At 36.0% G+C, this 25,201-nt stretch overlaps 1 protein-coding gene across 1 annotated transcript in view; it reads left to right on the forward strand.

Moving 5' to 3' along the window:
• plxna2 (plexin A2) overlaps positions 1-25,201 on the forward strand; it is a 380,453-nt gene that overhangs the window by 195,047 nt on the left and 160,205 nt on the right. Inside the window, exon 5 of the mRNA XM_056448621.1 lies at positions 15,506-15,606. Within this exon, the coding sequence (XP_056304596.1) occupies positions 15,506-15,606 (101 nt within the window). The remainder of the gene's footprint in view (positions 1-15,505; positions 15,607-25,201) is intronic.

Below are 25,201 nucleotides of genomic sequence, written 5' to 3' on the forward strand. Positions count from 1 at the left end.
CTATACATACTGTACACACCCAAACATGCTGTCTTTCTCTGATTCTCTGTGAGCCGCGATGGATTTATGTGTCAGTGAGATTATTGCACTCTCTCTTTGTGTGTGTGTGCGTTTGTATGTGTGTGTGTCAGAGGGGACGTGATCGATGGCTCTCATTGCTCAGTATCTGGCATTAAAAATTAATGTGTAAGTGAGTGTGTGTGTGTGTGTGTGTGTGTGTGTGTGTGCGTGTGTGTGTGTGTGTGTGTGTGTGTGTGTGTGTGTGTGTGTGTGTGTGTAGGTGGCAGCATCTCCCAGAGGTACCAGCTGTTTAAGGCTCACTCCAGGAGAGGGGTAGGGGGTCAATGCCTGGACTGGTTGCTATGGCAACTGTGATGTGGATTTGGTGAACGTTAGGAGTGTGCATGAACATCTGGATCCAGTCTTTGTGCATGAGAGGCTTCTGGTTTCTTTAGTTTAAGCTTATAGATCAAAAGTCCCCTCGTTATGGACTACCAGTACTGTACTGCACACAAAAACAGCTTTTCTGTCCCCATAAAAAGGCAAGACTTGTTCCAGTAACTGCTAGGTTTGAAGTATTCACAAGGTATTTCGCTGAAGAGGTTTGTTTAAGCCATTAGCTGTTTTCAATTTTTACATGACACAGATTTATTTATTTATTTTTTATTTTATTAATTATTTTCTGCTGGTCTTGATAATGCAAACTTTTAAAAACTGGTTTCTACATGCACCTTTTTCTTCTTTTTTCTTTATTTCACTGGTTGGTTGGTTGGTTGGTTGGTTAGTTAGTTAGTTAGTTTGCTTGATTGATTGCTTGCTTGGTTGGTTGGTTTGGATGGTTGGTTGGTTGGTTGGTTGGTTGGTTGGTTGGTTGGTTGGTTCATTGATTGGTTCATTGGTTGGTTGGCTGGTTGGTTGGCTGGTTTGTTGGTTGATTCATTTATTGGCTGATTGGTTCATTGGTTGGTTGGCTGGTTGGTTGGTTGATTCATTTGTTGGCTGATTGGTTGGTTGGTTGGTTGGTTGGTTGGTTGGTTCATTGGTTGGTTCATTGGTTGGTTCATTGGTTGGTTGATTCATTGGTTGGCTGATTGGTTTGTTGGTTGGTTGGTTTGTTGGTTTATTGGTTGGCTGATTGGTTCATTGGTTGGTTGGTTGGTTAATTCATTGATTGGCTGATTGGTTCATTGGTTGGTTGGTTCATTAGTGTAAACTACAGAAGAATAATTACATTACATGCAAGTATTTTGTATAATAAACATGCTTTAAAATGGTTAAACAACTAACAATCTAATTATTTAGTGTATTTATTTATTCTAACGTAATTCAAACTCAAACCAGTATTCACACCTTTGAAAATCCTGGATAAACTGTATTTGTAATTTCTTTAAGTTCACCCAAGAATGTAAATTTACTCATCAATTATTTAGGGTAAAAAAACAACACAAAAAAAAAAACATTGTGGATGTCAGTGTCTACCAGTTCACGACATTCTTCCTAATATCTTCTTTTCCACAGAAGAAAGAAACTCAAACAATTTGGAACAGGTGAAGGATGAGTAAAGAAATACCGAATTTTCATTTTTAGCTAAACTACTCTGTGTATATTTTTATTAATGAACATACATTTTAGCCAAACTCTTAAATATTTAGTTGGTTGGTTTGGTGGTTGGGCGGTTGGTTGGTTAATTCACTGGTTGGTTGGTTCATTGATTTGTTGGTTGGTTGTTTATTTGGTTGGGTGTTAGAGTTTATTGTGATATGTATCACATGAATAAATTAACTGACATTTTTACACATTCTTAAACTGGACATTCCTTAACTAAACTGTCTGCCCCATTCTTTATTTCTTATCTACTGGATCAGAATTTAGTTTTTCTTGTCAATAGGTCATGTAGACTCATTTATGGCCCTTTTATCCCCAGCTTTTTAAAATAAGACCAGATTTAAAATTTGTTTGTTTTGAGGGCTACAGGACAGCTAATATACTAATTAAGCAGTGAATACGACATTGTAGGAATAGTTATCTTTTCAGAAGTGTCCCAACAACACTACGGTATATAATGATATTTTAGTCAAAGTTGCAGTGCAATGCAAAATCCCATTATATAGTCCATTAAAGGATCTAACATTGTGCCAAAAAAAAAAAAAAAACTCACTTAGCATAATGTTCAGACAATGTTTTCCCATCTAAGTCAGCAGTTCTTGGCCAGAAAAAGCTGTAATGTTGACCAGACTGTATGCTGATATTCAAGTCTGGCTACACAAGAACAGGATTTCCTTTACCCTCAGTTTAACCTCGTACACTGTTCGGTCTCTTTCAATCCCCTTGGATTTTTCTCTCTAAATCCCTCTCTCTCCACATGTTTCTACTCTTAATCTTTTACCTCAGAGCCCACACTACATCTTTCTTTCACCCGTATGCTCTTGTTTTTCTCTCTGCCGACTTTCCATTCAAAAAGAGAGCTATTGTGAGCATCCAGTGTATCTCCAAACTCAGGTCTAAGATCAGTCTTTCGCTTGTAATTATAACGTCTTGGGTCTGGATTACAGTAGCAGGGGTTATAAGCTTGACTTGAGGAGCGTCATTTCTGAATTTGATTTGAATTCAATGCCAACTTTTCTTCTGAATGTCCTGTCTCCAGGCGATTCTTGGCCAGCTTCAGAGCGAGTGGAAAATATCGAACTGAAGCCAGATAGAGATTAGCAGATAGCATCCTGGAAGCATTTTAAGCTGTGGAAGAATTACTGAGCTCAAGAGGAAATTAGGAGTTGGCGCAAATGTTGTACTACCATGAGTTTGGGCCGAACCCAGAATTCCTGGCTAATCTAACTACAGTTGTCTTTTAAGCCAATTGGCTCTTATTAATACTTGAGGTTCGCAAGTGCAAGTGGAGATTAATGGCGTTAGTGGTGCATTTAAATACTTTTTTCGTAATCAATTTTATTTCATTTAATTATTTTATTATTACTTTTTGTGTAGTCTGTGAGACCACTAATAAAAATTTTATTTACTTTTCTTTACACATGTATACACTACCTTACAAAAGTCTTGTCACCTATCCAAGTTTTAGAAACAACAAATAATAACTTGACTTCTAGTTGAACATTTGGTATCAGAAGTGACTTATATGAAAGGCAAAGGCCTCTAGATTACGCTTATTTTACCAAAATAAAATATGATCATGTTTGATGTTTAATTATTTATTTAGGACAGTAAGGTCTGATTTTGCTTAGACAAAAGTCTTGTTACTTAACAGAAATAATGTACAGTATAGAATATAAAGTCATGCTGCAGTGGAAATTTTTTTTTTATTTTGATTGTGTATGACTCCCATGAGCTTAGACGACTGCATCCATACATCTCTGCAATGACTCAAATAACTTATAAATAAAGTCATCTGGAATGGCAAACAAAGCGTTCTTGCAGGACTCCCAGAGTTCATCAAGATTTTTTGGATTCATCTTTAGTGCCTCCTCCTTCATCTTACCCCAGACATGCTCAATAATGTTCATGTCTGGTGATTGGACTGGCCAATCCTGTAGCACCTTGACCTTCTTTGCTTTCAGGAACGTTGATGTGGAGGCTGAAGTATGACAAGCAACGCTATCCTGCTGAAGAATTTGCCCTCTCCTGTGGTTCATAATGTAATAGGCAGCACAAATGTCTTGATACCTCAGGCTGTTGATGTTGCCATCCACTTTGCAAATCTCTCGTACACCCCATACTTAATGTAACCCCAAACCATGTTTTTTTCTTCGCCAAACTTCACTGATTTCTATGAGAATCTTGGATTCATGCATGTTCCAATAGGTCTTCAGTAGTATTTGTGATGATTGGCATGTAGTATTTGTGATGATTGGGATACCATCAACTAGAAGTCAAGTTATTATTTGTTGCTCTTACAACTGGGATCGATGACAAGACTTTTGTCAAGTAGCGTATCATAATAAAACCTCAAAAACAGACAAAAAAATACAGGTATTCATTTTATTGTATACAAATAATAAATAAACTAATTTATAGGTTTTTCATATGTTGTAGTTTATGTAACACTCAACACTGGATGACGGAGTTGAGCATCCATGTGCAGTTTATTAGTTGGAGTAGTCAGGCAGGCAACGGTCAAACAGGTAGCAAACAGGAGCATAAAGGTAATCCAAGATCGTAGTCAAAAACAGGTGAATGGTCAGTACAGGTGGCAAAGAATCAATAACAGGAAAACAAGGCAAGGATCAAAACACAGAAAGACTAGACAGAAATAACACTTCGTAATGCTACAGGTTAACAGTGAACAAGACTCAGCCAAGTGTGTGAGAATGTGAGGTGCATAAACAGTCCAAGTTATGAGCCAATCATAGGCTTCTGCTGTGTGTGTGTCAGTGTCTGAATGATTGTCAGCTGTGGCAGGAGTGATAAGTGCAAAGACTTCTGGGAGTTGTAGTTCATATCAGTAACATGTGTAGTTCTGTACAGGCTAGATCGCTGGTGATCGTGACAGTTCACAGTATTAGATTATTTTGCATTTTTTACACTGTAAAAAGTTTTTAAAAGTCAAATATTATACGATTTATACAAAGTTTAATGTAGTATTTATTCAATTTGATGCAAGTTGAGAAAAATACATTTGATTCAACTAAAAATTTAAGGCAGCATATATATGTACTTTATATGTACTTTATATGTACTTTAAGGTAGCATATATATGTACATAAAATTTAAAATATCAATTTTACAGCTATTTTAAAATAGTCAATGTACTTGTGCATGTAGTTGCATGTGTGTAAACCCATTAAACCTTTCCCTAGACATGTTTTTATGTAACTGTATGTGTAACCTTTGCTATTTCTTTCATATACCAATAATTTAAGGCAACCTCAGCGACCAGTAGGCATATGTTTCCATGTTCCAGCTCTTCTGCAAAGATTTACATTGAGGCATTTTGCCCACAGGCCACTTACTGTAGGTTGCAATTTAAAGCAAACACCCAGAAACTACAGCATAAATTAAACACAACCACATGTTAGTTGTCAGCAGTTGTTTTTAGTCAAAATGTATACAGAAAGAAAAAGCTAATGGTTTTTTAAATTTTTTTTATTTCTTTGAATGTTACTATTCATATCTGGCTGCGAACATGAAATTTCATAAAAGAAAATATGTATTATTAATATTAATGAAAGTAATCACATATTGAACATGGCTGCCTTTTATCTGGTGTTGCCACAGGTTGCATCATATCTATAAGCTGGTAAAATCACTGTAACTTATGATCCTGCTTATTACCTTATTGTAAATGAATCAAAGTAAAAACAGGCCCAAATGAAAGGCAGGTTTGTGCGTTGAGCGGTTCAACCGGAGCTGCTCTCAGTTGGAGAACAGGCCTCATTGTGCTTCCCGCTGGGCTGAATGACTGAAGCATGTGCTGGTCAACAGCTGCTGCAACCCCCATAACACCTTTATCCAGCTCATTTTCTCTGCCTGAGTCTCTGTGTCTCCATCTTCTCCTTTGACATCGTCCTGCTGTAGTGTGCAGGCATGGAGAAGCACGTGCGGCAGCTGTGTTACCCAGCAGTGCACCTGTCCCGTCTCCGATCCGCTCCGCTCTAGCAGTCCCACACCACTGCACAATGGAGCTAGTACTATAACTCATGCCATAGGCGTACAGGGTGAGCTCACACACGGAATGACATTATGGAAAATTCCTCTTTTGTTTGCTTGTTATTATTATTTTGAAGAAATTGGCAGGGTATTTTTTTTTTATATTAAGTGGCCTTAACTAATATGTACTTACACTGAAATTAGTAATATGTTACAATGTACTTATTGTGTAAATACATGATTTTACATTGTACTCATGCTTTAAATATCTGCATGTATTACATTTGTTATTAATTTATGTAAGTATATTAATAATTACAGTGCTGACAATCCCTTACAATCCTGTAACGCACCATTAAACCTACCCATACCACCAAACCTGTCTAACCGTACCCGTATCCCACCACAGGAGCGCCAGAAGTGTTTTATATAATATTGTGAAGGCATTAAGTACATTGTATTTATATTTTGTTGTAAGACCAGCATTTAGTTAACAAAAAACTAAACCTGGTGTAATTAAAATAAGGTTAAAAATAGATATATTTTGTATTATTATGCTTTGTTTATATTTTTTGGTGTGACTTTTTAACATTCTGTCAAGGGTCTACAGTTGAAAAATAGCCATTCTTGGCTAGTTCTGGAACACATTTTACAGTAATGTTTATTGATCTACATTGCCCCTGTAAACAAATAAACTAAACTAGATTAGTTTTACTTAGTCTAACTTACAAGTTAAATAACTACAACTAAAATAATGAATGAAATGATATTGTACCTGAGGGACGCTGACAACAGGGTTGAGGATCCACATGCAGTTTACTTATAAGATTAGTCAAACAGGCAACGGTCAAAAGAGGGGTAAACAGATACATACAGATAATCCAGAATTGTGGTCAGTAAACAGGCGAGTGGTTGGTACAGGCAGCAGGTAGTGATGACTGATGTGAAACTGATGTTTCGACAGTGTCAAGATCCCGAAGCGCAAGTGTTTTGAAACACTGCAGCGCAGCGTGATCCAATATACCCAGGTCACGTGACTAAGGTGATTCCGAACACCCAGGTCACATGACCAAAGTGTTTCGAAAACACCAGGTGAAGAGACTGAAGCGATTCAAAGCAACGGAATCATTTCAGAAGCGTTTCAAGACCTGGTGAATCTGCATTTAATTGTCAGGGTCAGAAAAAAAGTCTGTATCTGATGTAGCCTTGTGGGCCGTGCGTGTACACAGTAACTGTGCTGCAAATGGCCCGAGTTTGAATCCCGACTTGTACATATACATCACAATTATGACTTGATGTATTTTAATAATGTTACTTTTTTGACCAAAACAAGACATATTTATTATGTCTATATTAAATATTAAGACATATTTAAGTGTTCATTCGGATGTCAGGCCAATGTTAAAACAAAACATGTTACAAGAACAGAGCATTTAAATCCTGAACTCTGAATTATCTCTGCATGCTAGTCAGGAACTCTTACTGCTTCACTGTCCTCAACTCTACAATGTGGGGTTTAATACCTCAATTTGCTTACCTGTTTCTTTGCAGAAGCTGTTCCAGAGCAATATATTGAAATGAGGTGTCACTGTAGAGATGGGTTTCAAAACGTTTTGAAGTATCGACACATTTGCTTCGACTGATTCAGTGTTTCGATTTGCCCATTACTACGGCAGGCAGGATAAACAATAACACAAAGCAAGGGTCAAAACACAGCAAAGGAAAATGCGTCGTAGTGTCAACAGTTTAAACAGATAACAATACTCAGCAAAGTCTGGGGCTGCATCCGAAACCACATCCTTCCATACAATATATAGGACGCCAAAATCAGTATGTGAGCCAAGAAGTATGTCCGAATTCATAAAATTCAAAAATAAGCATGCAAAAAGTACCTGGATGACCTACAACTTCCGGCGAGATTCTGAGGTGCGCATCCCATGAACACTGTGCTATCCCATGATGCCCAACGAGAGAATTCATGAATGAGAGTGAAGCGACGCCACTGACGCAGTTAGGTCATGTGACCATGACAAAATGGCGGATGCAGTACGTCCGAATTCCATTCATACTTCTCACATTTATACTGTATAGAACGTACTTCTCTTACGGCTGAGTAGTACGTTTAAATTCAAATGCAGTACCTACTGAGTAGGTGGTTTCGGATGCAGCCTGTGTGTTTGTGTGCTTTATATATGATCCATTGAATCAGTCCTTGAGCAGCTCCCAGCTGTGTGTGTGTCATCAAAGAAGAACCGGAACAGGTGTGCATGAGGTGCATGACAGGATTTGTAGTTCTTTTGGTGTCAGATATGTAGTTTTCCAGCGATCTGTATGGACTAGATTGCTAGTGATTGTGACAGATATATTCGTAATAGAAACAAAATATAATGACGTAAAGTAAAATGTATTTGTTGACAATAAAATATGAATAATAAAATATTAATTTAGTTTAGCCTAAAATCAAATTTACTACATTAAAATAGTTAAAGAGTGTGTAGACATTAAATAATTAAAACCTTAAAATTAAAAGTCATTTGTCTTTAAAATATTTTCAGAAATAAAAAAACGTTGCAAAACATGTAACCTTTAATGATTGTTTTTAATTCTGACAAATTCCCACAAATATGCGTTTCATTCAAAGGCTTTGTAAATTGTATGATCCAATGTCTATTTTAGTTTGAATATGCCAATATTAGATGTACAATAGATTCAGTTAACTGCTTAAAAACAGGTGCATTCTAACTTTTCAATGATAAAACTAGTTTAACAATACCATACTGTAGATTTGCATTCAAAGTAGAAACCTCAGCCATATCTAGGGGCCAGAATATTATAGAGACTTGGCGGTGAGGTCTTTAATACTTAAAACTGCCCCAAATGCCCTAGCAACCCCTCAGAACACCGTAGCAACTGCATAGTAATGCCCTGGCAGCTATTCACTTTGTACAGGCTTGCATTCTCCCCATAAAATATCAAAGTTTTTCTCTCTCCAGAAAAGGCATTTGGTGACCGTTGGCGTTGAGACGGCATCATCTGGTATCTGTGAGTCTAATATTGTTGGATTGTTGGTCTGGCTCTAAGTCGGTGTTGTGTAACATTGAGACTTATTGCCCATGTTGAAGCAGCGTTGTATGGCCTCTGTTGTCTTTGTGAGCGAAGCCCCTGGTGGGCTTGTTTGTCATCAGGCTGGGCGGCAGCGCTGATGTGCTGGACTCATTACTTTTGACCACCTGTTTGTCCTGGGGCAACAAGCGAGCGAAAGAAAAAAAGAAAGAGAAACCAGGGAGGGAGGAGCTGGGTGAAAATGAAAAAGGGACCAGGACAGAGCCTTGTGGGACACCTCTCAGTTTTTGCCACGGAGTCACACCATATGTAGAAACACAACTGTGCGGATAACGGTTTGAATGTGCGTCTTTGTTCAGGGTTGGGACAGGTGGATGGACGCCCCCATCAGACCCCGCCGCTTACACACTAATGACATTTAACACGGCCATACAGCACACACACACATACACAACGGGATCCCAGCATGTTTCTCCACCCCTCTCACTAAACACATACTGTGTGCCCACTCATCCATCTTAAAACTGTCTCCCACTTCATCCTGCCCTTTGACCCCGTCACCAATGTCAGAATAAAGAAAACACAATGGCGGTAATCGTCAAAAAGCGCGATGCTGCGCCCGAGTTATTAACAGTCACTGGTAGAGTCTTAATTGTCATTTCTGGACTTATATTATGTTTGTGTCTGGCTTCTGATCTTAAACTTTTTTTTTTTGCATAATAATTTTGATGATAAGCTTTTTGACAGAAAATGTTAAGAGGTTTTACGATAAAGTTTGGCCGTTAATATTTTCTTTAAAGAGTACCTATTTTACCTCTTTTACAAAATGTAAGATAAGCCTTTGTGTCTCCAGAACGTGTCTGTAAGGTTTCAGCTCAAAATACCAACCAGATTATTTATAATAGCCTCCAGAATCTGCCCAAAATAGTGTTTGAGTACATTGTAGCTGTTTTTGTAACCTGTGGCTTTAAGTGCAAATGAGCTGGTTCTCCCCTCCCACCATTCCCACATGCGTGTCTGCTTCTCCTGCGTTACATCAGACAAAAAACAGCAGCCAGTGATAGAGACAGATAAGGGTGAAGCTGAAATACAGCTCATTATTCAAAAATACTAGTTTATTCAAGCCTCTCTGAAATTTACTTCACTTTTTATGATTTTTGTTGACATTACTATGGATCTTTTTAGTTGTTTCCCCATCAGTTATGTATATTAGAGATTTATGTTACATCTAATGTTGATAAACAATGTATATTTCATGACTTTAATTTTATGCGTGTTACCATACTGGTGTTTAGTAGCTGTGTGAATGACACTGAGCACCTTCTATACACTTACAAACTTTTCTGCTTGTGGGAAATGTTGTTTGTGATGAGCATTGGTTCTTTATGTAACTTACTCATTACCACCTGCATATGGCTGTGTTAACATGTCTAACTGTTTAACTAAAGATGTGTAGATGTTGGTAATTCAAAATACAGACATATTACATCTATGAATTAATGAAATACGGTAGTTTACTGTAAAAATTAGAAATTACTTTTACGGTTTGTACCGTATTTTTGACTGTAAAATACTGGCAACCGCAGCTACCGTTTTTTTTACTGTAAATTTTACGGATTTATTTTTTACAGTGTTGATTTTGCATTATATGTGCCCTTTAAAACACATTAGCTCTTCAAATCAACCTAAAGCATCACACTGGCTTCAAGGTCTGATGTTAAATCTACACTTCTAATCTAATATTCAATTAGAGGTTCTAGCAAATTCTCATATGTTTGGCAACCCTGATTATCATATTACTCTACTATAAATGTACTTCCTGGGAAATAATGTGTCTTATATTATATGTAACTGTAATTTCCCTTTTCTCTCTCTGTCCAGACCCTCATGCTTAGTCTATGCTAGCCTACCGTTGTAAAATAGCACGGCACTATCCCTGATTGTAACACCCATTATTGTAGTCTATTTATTTATTTATTTATTTATTTATTTTTATAGTATCTTAGTTCATACAAATTTGGAACTTTTTCTATTATTATAATTTTTTTATTATCATAACCATCAATATATTAGGCAGTGTATTTAGGGTTTGTTGAAGTGTGTTTATATATATAAAATCTCTCTGTGTAAATAATGACATCTTTACTGGCATAAAAATAAAGGAATAAAACACATTAGCAACCACTCACCAATGGTAAAAGACTTAGTTTATTGTATTAAATGCATATATTTAGTTTGTTGTAGTTATCTATCTGCAGCACACCTGACCGCATATAAGCATTCATTCTTTCCTGTCAGATATTATTACTTGGCAAACTACGGAGAACGAGTATTTTCAGTCCCAGAATCCTCAATGACTTCACACTCTCCTGGTTTGCCTGTGTGTTTTTGCTAATAGGATGCAGGTGCACCCTAAAAAAGTCCCCTCAGTGACGAGAGAGCACATCACAGGCTCCACGCTGGCACTGAAAACACACAAACAGATAAAAGAGATATTACAAACACAGGCGCAAATCACAGAGCTGTGGCCCGGTCATCAGCCGAGCTATCCCAGCATGCCAAGTGGGCAGCAGAAGGCTGTGCGAGTGGAGTGGAGAGGGGCATTGTGGGTCAGCGGGCAGAGCCAGGCTGGAGTCTGTTGCAGTGGGCATGTGTGAGTGTGTTTGTCTGCTTAGCATTTATCTCTAAGGTATTATAGATGTGTTTGATTATCGAGGTGTGTGTGTGCGTGTGTGTGCATGTGTGTGTGTGCGTGTGCATGTGTGACATATGTTCAGACTGTTTGCCAGACACTCACTGCTTGCTTGTTGGGTTTTGGGGAGTGACATGTTTGATTTTTATTATGGTTACTGAGTCGAGTCTCACTCTGGAGACACAATCACCTTTAATATTTACCTTTGTAAATATTAATTTTCAATATTTAAAAGATGTTACAGATACAGCTGCTACTACTACTACTAAAAATAATACTAAATGAATAAATACAAACATAAATAAATAATAATACAGTAATACTATTTTATAATGTAATGTTATATGATTCAATAGTGAATTATTAATGTTTAGTTATTATTAGGGATGTTTCAATCAATCGGCCGGAGATCGGTATCGGCCGATAATCACATTTAATGACTCGATTGGTACTAGCTGATCTGGGGTGCGTTTCCCAAACAACGACGTAACTTGCAGCTGGACTATCATAGTACAAAGCATCGCTTGGGAAAAGAACAATGTAGTGACGAGTGTTTCCCAAAACCCATAGTTTCTCTGTCGCAGATCCATCGTTTAAACCACGTTAGTTAAAATGTAAAACCTCCATAATGACGCTCTAAACAAATTTGTTTGTGCAAATACTGTTTAACATGAACACGCATTTTAAAAAAAAAATCCAATATTAGTTTTGCTAAAAACATGCACTCGTTTTCCATATTAATAGACATTTATGTAAATGGTATGTAAATGTTTTACTTTACAAATATTATTGAGAACATTCCACATTTTATTCTTAAACGTAAAATCACTTACAAACGCTAACATGTATTGTAATATCATATATAATCATATAAATAAATAAATAATGAGGCTATTTATTATGAAATGAAATTCAATATTTATTATTTATTAGGAAATGAAAAAATCATACTTTAATAATAATATTAATAATTAATGATGATGATGATGATGATGATGATGATGATAATGATGTTGATGATTATGATAATGATGATGATTATTATTATTATTATCATTACTATTATTATTATTATTTATTTTTATTTATTTATTTATTTTTTTAATTATTATCATGAAGTAGGATGTTGTTTATTATTATTTTTTTTTTTTGAAAAGTCTATTTTTACAATTTGACACATGCAAACCACTGCAGAAATGTTCTAACCAACAGGCCCATGTCATACAGTACAGATATTTAATAAATAACCTACTATACATTAAAAGTGTTAATGTATGCTGTATTTTGTTTTCACAACCTCTAAAGACGTAACGTAAATTCTGCTTTTAAATAATAGGTCACCTATAGCTTTTGCCATGAGCCATGGCTGTGTTGAAAATGGCATCAATGTTTTCAAAGTGCACTGTGAAGGGAGCGCAATTGTAAACATGAAGATTACTGAAACTGAACTGTAAAAATACTTTGAAAGCAAATTACACCTACGAATAATGACTTTAATGCTTTTTTTAAAAAATCATTCCAAGTTTAAATGTCAGAATGTTCTAAACGAATAGGGCATAGGGGGAATTACTGGGAATAGAACACAGCCAGGAACTATGTTTCTAACTATAGCTCCAGAAGTGTAGTTGCAAGCATAGAAGTTTGCGACGCAGGTTGCGAATGTTCATTGGAACAATGAATTTGCGAAACACCAAATGCATGACCTTTGTTTGTAACGACACAACTTGCGACCTTAGTTGGCTAACAATGGTTTTCAGAAACGCACCCCTGGCCGATCTCATGAACTGATCACAAGTGTTTGTGTTAGTTTTGTGTTAGATTCAAACTAGTTGTTTTCAAATGGCATTGTTAGTCATTTTTCTCACCTTTTTTTTTTTTGTCTGTGCTATTTATTATGCTCTGTAAAGCTGCTTCTGACCATGACATGTCATGTTCACACCTAAATTGTTATAAGAGACGTGTTTATAGCATTATATGCTACATTCTTTATTTAGTCTCTTGGGTAAGGAGAGATCTCCACTTAAGTATCATACTTAGAGGGAAAATGTGCTTTATGCATTGTAAAACTTCATAATCGAAGCATCAGAATCAGTACTCGGCCGATTACCATGACAAGAAATCGGTACTTGGTATCGGCTGCAAAAATCCTTAGTTATTATAATATAATTAAATATATATTTTAATAATATAAATGTATAATATAATTTTAATATAAGATGATTATATAATTTATATGAATTATTATTATTTATTTATTTATTTAAATTTTTTATGTTTTGATGGATTTGCGCTTGTGTTTAGTATGTATGTATGCTACATGCACTGTTAAGGAAACACATTTATATAGATCTGAGGTCAAGTACTGTGTTAGAGTATATAGTAGTATATACTGAGGGAGTGTGAGTGTGCGCACACTTATGTATGGGTGCATGTGTGTGTATTCATACCTATCTGGACAGGTGCAGTGGGGCGACACAAAAGAGCCCTGTGTCAATGCTATTCCTCTCAGTGGCTACAGCACAGCTGCTTGTGTCCTGTTTCCTCTCTTCTGTCTCTGTTTCTGTTACACACACAGACACACACATATGCACAGTATACGTTTTAACAATGAATACGCTATTATTTTTCACACAGCTCTCTGGAATACTTGATTCTGATTGGTCAATCACAACATTTTACAATCACTGAAACTAAGAACAATCAGTGAATACATTCATTCATTCATTTTCTTTTTGGCTTAGTCTCTTTATTAATCAGGGGTCATCACAGCGGAATGAACAGCCAACTTATCCAGCATATGTTTTACGCAGCGGATGCCCTTCCAGCCGCAACACAACACTGGGAAACACCCACACACTCTTGCATTCACACACATACACTACGGCCAATTTAGTTTATTCATTTCACCTACAGCGCATGTCTTTGGACTGTGGGGGAAACCGGAGCACCTGGAGGAAACCTACTGTATGTGAACACGGGGAGAACATGCAAACTCCACACAGAAATGCCAGCTGACCCAGCTGGCACTTGAACCCGTGACCTTCTTGCTGTGATGCGATTGTGCTGCCCACTGCACCACCGTGACGCCCTAGTTGAATACATTCATATACATATTCATATGCTTCTTTGTCACGCCGCTGTTTTTGACTGTTTGGCACCATCCTACCGCTGAATAATAAACAAGTTAGTGTATGCTGTATTCATCTGTTTGGATCTGTCAGCTTCACTTTTAATTTACTTTTAATACACTTTTAATTTAATTAAAGAGCTAGTAAATTATCAATTTAAAAAAAAAAAAGAATACTTCATTATGGTTTTATCGGAGCCTTAAAGAGATAGTTCACCCACAAATAACAATTTTCTAACCATCTGCTCACACTAAACTGTTCTGTTGAACACAAAACAGTCAGAATATTCTGAAGAATGTTTGGAGACCAGCAGCCATTGACATCCATGGTAGGAAAAACAAAACTGGAAGTTAATGGCTGCTGCTTTTCCAACATTCTTCAAAATATCTTCCTTTGTGTTCAACAGAAACTCAAACAGGTTTAGAACAAGTTAAGGAGGAGCAGGCCTAAATATTGACAGAATATGGGATGGTGGGTCAAATCAAAGGTTACGATGGGCCAACTTTGACCCGCGGGCCCTACTTTAGGCATCTCTGGTTTAGAAAAAATGGAGGATGCGTAGATGTTGACAGAATTGTTTTTGTTTCTGCCACTACCTACCACCTCGCTTGCTGAATTCAAATCAAAGCTAAAATCACATTCCCTCAAATGTAAATATAATATGTGTTTATCTTTGCTTTTTATTTATTTTGCTATTATTGCTTCTTTTTTTCCCATTCGACCCTCTTTTTTTTCCCTTTTATATCTCTTTACAGCACTTTGGCCAACTGAGATTGAACTTAAATGTGCTCTAGCTGAAATAAAGTGCTCTAGTAAATTAAGTTGAGCTTTTCCTTTAAGGGTGTGACCACATATATCCTGTGAATAAAAATGCTCCTCTGGGAGAATACAGTGCATATCCAGTCTTAAAACGTAATGGCAGTTTCTTCTAGATTATTTAAGAGAAATGGGCGACTTTCATATGTTACTTTAGATGATAGTCTTTAACTGTGAAAATTCTCAAGTCTGTTGTTTGTCTCTTCAGGTGACGCGAGTGCCGATCGAGTCCTGTGAGCAGTACAGCACATGCGGAGAGTGTCTGAGTTCAGGAGATCCACACTGCGGCTGGTGTGTCCTGCATAACATGTAAGTTCACTTTTCAGTGCACATGTGCTGTTAGAAATAAATAGCCATGCTTTTTTTATCTGCGTTAAGCCTACAATCTCCAAAAACCATGGAATCATATCGTAAAAAGTCTAGCAATGACAACTAGAGGAAAGAAAGAGTTGCTCAGATGGCACAGAGGTTGTTTGCCCTCTGGTGGTGGAGTGGCACAACTGCAATATCTCACAATGCTGAATCTTCAGATGCTTGCATGCTTTTAAATGGCGAATTTAATGCTGCTAGAACAACGCACAGCTGACAGCAGCGAGCTCGTCTTCTTTTAGTGCTTTTGTTGTCTTGTCTGCTGTGTCCAGACTCGGTAGGGGTGAGTAAACCCTCGGTTGTCATCATTACAGTAATGGCGGGCGTACTTTCCTTGGAAAAGTGCACTTAAAGTAATTTACATGACTCCCGACAGGACAGGAACAAATAATTGGCGAAGCGAGCGGTATTTGAGCGTCTCCATTCAGCATGGGGCTGTGTTTTATTTTTCGTCTCGGCGTGTGCTGTGAGCTCGGCAGGATTACATTCCTCCATCAGTCCTCTGGGGCTTTTTGCTGTATTAAAGCTCGTGTAATACAGACGCCATTCCCATTTCAAACATTACAGTACTTTCTGTGCAGACAAGCTTGTGTGTTTATTAATTCAATAGCAGAAGCTGCTGAAAGTATAGTGCTACTGCAGTTTTTATGTACATTTTTTATCAAAATGTTTACCTTCTAAAATGTTAAAATACCAAAATATTAGATTTAAATTGTATTCAATATGTAAATTTACATTTTTAAATGATTAAGCATTATTTATTTATTTATTTATTTATTTATTTATTTATTTATTTATTTATTTATTATTATTATTATTTATTTATTATTATTATTCATTCATGCATGCATGTATTTTCTTTTTGGCTTAGTCCCTTTATTATCTGGGAACCATATAATAATAATAATAATTATTATTATTATTATTATTATTATTATTATTATTATAAATTTTATTTTTTTTATTATTATTATTAAGTTAGTAGCATGTGGTGTACACTATGATATGCAACTAAAAGCTAATTACAAATAATTTAATATTTATTGGTTTAAATATTAAAAATATTTGCAGAATTATTAAATAATTATTAGAATTATTAATAATAAATTAATATTAAATAACATTTTAGTAGTTAGTGTATAGTAGTTAAGTATAGTGCTACTGCAGTTTTATGTACCTTTTTATCTATTTCTACTTCTAAAATGTTAAAGTACCAAAACATTAGATTTAAATTGAATTTAATATGTAAATTTATAGTCTTTAATTATTAAACATTATGTATTTATTATTATTATTATTATTATTATTATTATTATTATTATTATTATTATCATTATTATTAGATTTCAATAACGTATTATCATTATTATTATTATTATTATTATTATTATTATTATTTAAATGTTAGTAGCATGTGGTGTACACTATGATATGCAACTGAAAGCTAATTACAAATAATTTAATATATTGGTTTAAATATAAAAAAATATTTGTATAATTATTAAAATTATTAATAATAAATAAGTATTAAATAACATTTAAATAGTTTTGATAGTGTTTCACATTTTTTCCATTTTAATAATTTTCATATTATAAATAATTATTTAATATGTTTTAAATAAACTACTAAATATTATTTATATTTAAATATAACACTCTATTTTTTTTAATTTTTGCATATTAATTACACATAAAATAAATACACTGTAAAAATCACCATATTAAAATAATAATATCAAATATAAATATATAATCGCTCTCCATGTGTTCTAGTATTGGTCCCTGCCCACAGCGAGTGCTTTTTCACAGTCAGTGTTCCCTTAATGAAATTAACATCTCTCTCTCTCTCATCCGCTTGCTCTAATTTCAGCTCCACACTCATATTTGCTCATTTCTCACTCCTCGCGGCCCCTATGGAGTCCTTCCTTTCACATCTGAGAGAGAGAGAGAGCGAGAGAGAGATTGCTGACACCTTCTAGCATGCTTTCATTAGTCTTTTAACCTCTCCTTCACTGTAATGTTTTCTCTACCTTAGCAAGTCCTTTATAACTAACCCTTTCCAAATGCTTCAGTGCAACACAGGTTCATACTAACACACTTTTTAAAATCAACAATGTTTTTTTCTTTTCTTTGTGTGTGTGTGCGTGTGCGTGTGCGTGTGTCTGTGTGTGTTTTGAAGTGATATGGTCCGTAGAGTTAAAATCATGATGTCAGTCAAGTCATGATGTTAGATTTAAGGTTGTTCAGATATCAGCACACTTTTTGGAGTCATTACAGTTCTGGAGAAGATAGTTTTATAGCTAAAACATTAAAAATACTTCTGCCGTTGTGATTGTATCTTATATGACCAGAGATGACTTATCAGAAAATAAATATTTAATAGGATGAATATTAGTACATGTCTCTCCGCTCCACCACCAGTGTGCAGCATCCACTTGAATGATGCAACAGCACCCACAGGACAACGGTGCCAGTGCACTCACCACACATCAGCTATTGGTGGAGTGGAGAGACAGAGGTAAATAGATTCAATTCGCTGGATGGGAATGATTGGGAGGCCATGATGGGTAAAAGCCAATTGAGGGGATTTGGCAAGACACCAGATTTACACCCTTACTCTTTACAAGAAGTGCTAAGGGATTTTTAATCAGGACCTCTGTTTTACGTCTCATCTGAAAGACAGCGCTCACTGACAGTATGGTGTCCTCTTCACTATACTAAGGCATTAAGACTCTCTCAGACCGCAGGTTAAGCGCCCCCTGCTGGCCTCACTAATGCCATTTCCAACAGCAACTTAGTTTTTCCAAGTGGTCTACCATCCAGGTATTGACCAGGCTCAGCCCTGCCTAGCTTCAGTAAGTAACCAGTCTTGGGCTGCAGAGTGAAATAGCTGTGTCATGTAAATAAATATATATACCTCAAAGCTAATACCAAGATAAACATAATACACTAAATAAACAACAAAAGTGACAAAACTCTCTAAACCTATTCTAACAAACCACAAACTGATTTTAAATTCAAAAACAAAAAAAATAACTAAATATTGGTTTGTGGTTTGATGCTAATCGTGAGAGAAGTCACACTGCCTGAATTTCATCAGAGAGAAAATTAGATCGCAACGGCCATTAATCTCCAATCCAACGATCAAAGACCACAGATTTAATCTAGAATTCTAAAAATCTTTTAGAATTTCCAAAAATTTGTCTCAGACGACCAAATCATGGCCCAAATTGCTCAGTGCGAGCAGTGCGAGCTTTAGAAATGATGTGGTGTCTCTCTCTTCATTTTTACCTCACTTCAGAACAGTGTGATCTGCTAAAAAATCCCTCTAATTATCGCCAGCTGCTGCACGCCATGTGATTGAGCGAGAGAAAAAAAACAAAACGAGCGAGAGACACAGTGTTTGAGCATATGAGGCAGCACTAAATCTGCTGTGTTTAGACTATTGAGGCAAACAGCATCTGTCTGATATCTCTCTATACTTGGCATTTGACCCGCAGACGTCACGATCCTGAGACAAACAGTCTGAAGTTTTTGCTGTGAGATTTAGGAGGCGTAATCTACTCGGGCTCCGTGGAGAACACTAATCCTGCAGCTGATCTGATTGGCTGAAGTCTTTTGAGGTCAAAGGCTGTTTTAATATCAGTGATCATTCCAGCCGATCCATAATCGCTTTTAGGATTGAGCTCATTATTGGGAGAAAGAGGGAGGAGGAGGAGGAGAGTCTTCAGTGTTTAAGGCTAGAATGTAAGCGTATTTAGCGTTATGCAATTTGAGGGTTTGGTGTTTGGGTCTTGTTTGCATTCGATGTGTTGGCCGTTGCAGGAGGGAGTCGATCTTCACAGCGGGATCAGGGTTTGATCCGTGCTGTGGGGAAACATTCTCTCTCTCTTTCTCAATCTCTCTCACTCTCTCTTTCTGATGTTATATACATATTGTTTTGATGTCCTTCAGGGGGGATCAAGCGTTAATTAGGGTGGTCTGATATATTATAAAAATTTATTAAAATAAAGATAAAAAATTAAATTTTTTCCAACAAAAATAGACTATATGAAGTGCGCAAAAATTGTTTCAATGTTTTCTGTTACTATTTTGGGTTATCAGGTAACAATCCAAATAATTAAAAATTTCACTTTGTGAGTTGTTCTTTTAAAGAGATTGTTGTGGTTGTTGTAGCTACTAAATCATATCAACAGGAACAGAAATGAATCAATTCAGATGTGCGTTCGAACTAAAACATTGTATTATCTATTGTAGATAAACCATTAATGACGATACTACCGTTTACAAACTACAGTGGCTCCACCAGTATTTTGGAGCCATAGTATCACGATACTACCATGGTACCGGTAAACCATGCAACCCTAATTCGTGCAAAATTAGCCACTTTTTTTTAACGACAGCGCTTGAAATAGTTAAGTTTCCTCATTCGTTTGCTTGTATTCAGTCATGACGGTGGAGTTTGGACGGTGTATGTTTGGGGTGTTTGGCATTGGTGCTCAGCTAAATGAATTCCTAATTACATATTGATCCCGAGGGCTGAAGCAGATCCACACTCTCAGTCTGTTTATGAGGGAGTTATTCCACCTGTTGGACAAACACTGGGGCAGATTGAAGATTACAGATTGATTTACACTGCTGTTCAACTCTTGAATTTTCATTGGGAGGCTCTACTCAACACTGCTCACCTGTTCTCTCGACTCCTCGTGTCTCATCCATCACCTTACTTCTCATTTCATCATTTCTCAGTTCTTCTGGTTTCACCTCGACTTCTCTTTTCATTTCTTCTCATTTCATCTCATCTTATCTTGACATCTATTTTCAGCTTCTATCTCTTTTTCACCTCATCTCATTCATTCATTTGTTTTCCTTTGGCTTAGTCCCTGGCATCAGGGGTTGCCACAGTGAAAAGAACAGCCAACTTATCCAGCATATGTTTTACACAGCGGATGCTCTTCCAGCTACAACCCAGTAATGGGAAACATCCATACACACTCATTCACACGGCCAATTTAGTTGATTCAATTCAGAAGAACATGCAAACTCCAGGCAGAAACGCCTACTGGATCAGCCGGGACTCGAACCATTGACCTTCTTGCTGTGAGCCGACAGCGCTACCCACTGCGCCACCATGTCACCAACTAGAACTTGTATTGAATTAATTTATTATTACATACAAACATTTTGAACTCTCTTTTTTTTCTTTTTGGCTCATCTTTGCACAGTTTTCTTTCCATCTCATCTCATTTCTTCTGTTTTTGTCTTATTTATTGGTGACACTTTACTTTTATCTCGTCTGGGCTTCTATTCTTGTCAAATATTTTTTTTATATCATCTCATTTCGTCTTGATGCTTCCCTTTTCATGTAATTTGTGCCATATGTGATGTTTATTCTGTATAAACAAAAGCTTATATTAATATCTAATCAGGTATAAGTGTTTTTTTAAATATTCAAACATCAGAAATGTATGATTTATTATGTAACTGAATCATGCAATTGAACTTGAATCAAAACTAATGAATTAATGTATGCCAACATTTTTCATCTTTCATTGTTTTTTTGTTTGGCTCATTCATATTTTTCTTTCATCCTGTCTAAGACTGAAAAAAGAACTTTTGCTGCTTGTTTAAACTACTTATTTAAAATAATAAGTTAAAACAACACAATCCTTAAGGGTTTTTTGCGACAACTTAATTGTTTTTTGTTCAATACACTTAAATTTGTAAAAAAAAAAACGATTAAGTTAACTCGATTTGTGTTGGGACAACATGATGGAATGGTGTGGTACGCAGCATTTTTAGGCCCAATCCCAATTCTACCCCTTAGCCCTTCCCCTTACCCCTCGTTTTGTGCGTTCACGTGAAGGGGTAGGGGTGTCCCAATTCTCTTTATCTTGATGGCGTAGGGCTAAGGGGAAGGGCTAGATAACACTTGAAACTAAGATTTTTCAGAACCACACTCGAAAACCAAGGGGTACAAAAATTTCCCAGAGTACACTATCTACAAGGCAGCATGGCTGCACACGGAAGTAAGAAGATGCACAAATTAGTATTTTTTTGTCATTATTACAAATTTTTTACAACAAACAGGCACATATTTTAATATATTCATAATGGCGTTCGTGTTCTACCATCATGCTTTTTAAAAAAACGTTAAAATAAAAAACGCTAAATTTCACTATCTATAATCCCTAATAATAACTCCTGTATAGCAGTCCCACAACATACTATAACATCTGACACTCGATCACACTCGAATCCCCTGTCAGAAAAGTCTGATGAACGGGAATTAGCTTTTTACAGTCTGGTAAAATGTTAATGTTGTTTTCGTGTGTTTAAATAGATGAATATGGCCACGATGTAAATCTACAGCACAGTTACGATCTTATTGCCAAATTATATCATTATGATAACATGATATCGCTACCTTCAGTGATTTCCTGAAGATAAATACCAAAAAATAACGCAACTGGAATAACTACAGCAGTCGCCGTTATCAATCTCATATAAAGTAAGAGCTTGTGACCACATATAATGACGTGTACAGGTGGTGTCCCATTTCTTAGGGGTAAATTTTGAAGCCCTTTCCCCTTTACACTCTGTTTCAAGGCCCAAGGGAAGGGGAATGGGTAGGGGTACAAAAATAGAATTGGTACTGGGCCTTACAGTGCACATTTCTTCTCATTTTGTCTTTTCCTTTTGTCTCATTCCAGATGTTCTCTTCTCACTTTCACTTGTTTTTCCTTTTTGTCTTGTCCTATTTCTTCTCACATTTTCTCATCATCTCAAACCATCATTCATCACTTCTCTTTTCATCCAATCTTCTTGGGGCTCTCTCTTCTCTTTTCTCTCATTTTCACTCTTATTTTCACCTACTTTTTCTCTTTTTCCGTCTCATTTTGCCTCGTGTCTCATATTTTCCACTTATCATCCTTTCTCTCTCTCATCTCCTCTCTCTCTTTCTCTCCTGTCTTGTCTATATTTATCTCGTTTTGACTCTTCTGTTGTCTGCTTCTCCTCTTCCAAACCCTCTCAGGGAGAAGTTCACAATCCTCACGGCTTTCTTCTCAGATTTCTTTTAAAACATGTGTAAAGAGTCCCCTCATCCATTCGCTCTGAGCTTTGTTCAATCAGATGTCTCAACACACACACTCACACACCTCATGGGAGCTTTTGGGGATGCAGGAAAGAAACAAGGGAAAAATCTTCTCCTGTCGTCTGTCTGCTGTTTGTCAGGGCTGTGTGTGTGTGTGTGTGTGTGTTGAGTGTGTAAGGAGGAGGAAAGACACAGTAATTGCTTGTCTGGTGTGCGGGGCTAAAAGCAGGCGGTAGAGAGGAACGTAAAGGTGAAGCCACCACTACCATTACTTTACTTGCTTTCTCTCTCTCTCACACACACACACACACTGAAAACAGGTCATTCATAAACTTTAAAGCTTGTTAAATAAACTATGTGTCCTTTAACATATTGATGCTACATGTATATATAAATGCATATTAATAATTCATAATTAACAGCGGTGTGTGTTAAGGTATGCTCACCCAACAGTGAAAATGCAGTATATATTTGCTAGGGATGCATCGAAATTTAGGTTGCAGGACATTTCTGAAATTGAAAGTGTTAATATAATTTTTATGCACTTTAATTTGATTTAACAGGTCATTTTTTCTCAATTATTTAAAATTTCAGTGCAGATCATCAACTGATTGGCATCTTTATTTCTAACTATGGCATTAAATAAATTTAAATGAAGATAAGATGTGTTGAGAGTTACTGAATGACTACTTAAATGGATATTATTTTTTCATGCATAAAGACATCAGTATAAAAAGCCTATAAACAATAATGGTACATTTACCTCAGTAGAGCCTGTTAATGTAAATTTGAGCTGTACAGTAGGGACAAGAAATGGCACTGAATGCATCTATTAGAATAATACATAAAAGCCAAAAAAGCATTACACAATTGTCTAATGTGATGGGCGTCAAACAATATCTTGCTGCATAATTTACAGTTGAATCAAAGACATTTTTTTAGTCATCTCATCTTGCTTCAGTAAAACTAAAATATTAAGTTTAAATTTGTATAACAAAAAAATAGTTGTGACCTGATTTAAATTTAGATTTAATTAACTTATCAAAATGTTAAACATTTTTGTAGTCATGACTTTAACAAAGTCCAATATTATATATACAGTTGAAGTCAGAATTATTTGCCCCCTTTGATTTTTCTTTTTTGAATATTTCTTAAATAATTTTTAACAGAGCAAGGAAATTTTCACAGTATGTCTGATAATACTTTTTCTTCTGGTGAAAGTCTTGTTTGTTTCATTTCAGCTAGAGTAAAAGGAGTTTTTAATTTTTTAAAAAACATTTTAAGGTCAAAATTATCAGCCCCTTTAAGCTATATATAAAATAACTTGCCTAATTACCCTAACCTGCCTATTTAACCCAATTAACCTATTTAAGCCTTTAAATATCACTTTAAGCTGTATAAAAGTGTCTTGAAAATATCTAGTAAAATATTATTTACTGTCATCATGGCAAAGATAAAATAAATCAGTTATTAGACATGAGTTATTAAAACTACTATGTTTAGAAATGTGTTGAAAAAATCTTCTCTCCATTAAGCAGAAATTAAGGAAACAAATAAACAGCTAATAATTTAGGGCGGCTAATAATTCTGTCTTCAACTGTATATACCTGAAAAAATACCTGAAATACTAATTCATCTGACCACGGCACACGTTTCCACTGTGTGATGGTCTATCCCAGATGCCTTTGAGCCCAGAGAAGTTGACGGCACTTTTGGACACTGTTAACATAGGGCTTCCTTTTGGCACAGTGCAGTTTTAAATGGCATATGTGGATGTAACTACATATTGTGGCACTTGACAAAGGTTTGCCAAAGTAGTCCTGAGCCCATGAGGTGATATCGCTTCTGAATGAATGAGGATTCTTGATGCAGTGCCGCTTTAGAGAACAGAGATCACGATTTTTTTAGCTTAGGCTTGCGCCCTTGTCCTTTATGCACTGAAATTCCTTCAGATTCCTTGAAACTTTTAATAATGTTATGCACTGTTTAAGGTCAAATAACCAAATGTATTCCTATCTATTCTTTGAAGAATATTGTTTTTAAACTTTTCAATAAATTACTCATGTATTTGTTGGCAAACTGGCGATCCATGGCCCATATTTGCTCCTAAAGAACTAGACTATTCATGGATGCTGCTTTTGTACCCAATTGTAATTACATACACCTTTTGACATCACCTGTTTCAAATCACATCATTATTTAACCAATTTACCTGATTACTAGTGCTAAATTGCTCCTGTCCCAGCATTTATTGGGATGTGTTGCAGGTCTGAATGACAGGAAAGGATGTATATTACAACTGTTACAAACAAAGCATGAAATACTTTGTGTTCATATTGTCTGCAATGATATACAAGTCAAAGTAGTTGGGGTTGTTTATATATTCTTTTATATATTACATATGAAATTATTATTAATTATTATTACATTAAAAACGAT

This window comes from Danio aesculapii, chromosome 23 (genome assembly GCF_903798145.1).
Source record: "Danio aesculapii chromosome 23, fDanAes4.1, whole genome shotgun sequence".
Lineage (NCBI taxonomy): Eukaryota > Metazoa > Chordata > Actinopteri > Cypriniformes > Danionidae > Danio > Danio aesculapii.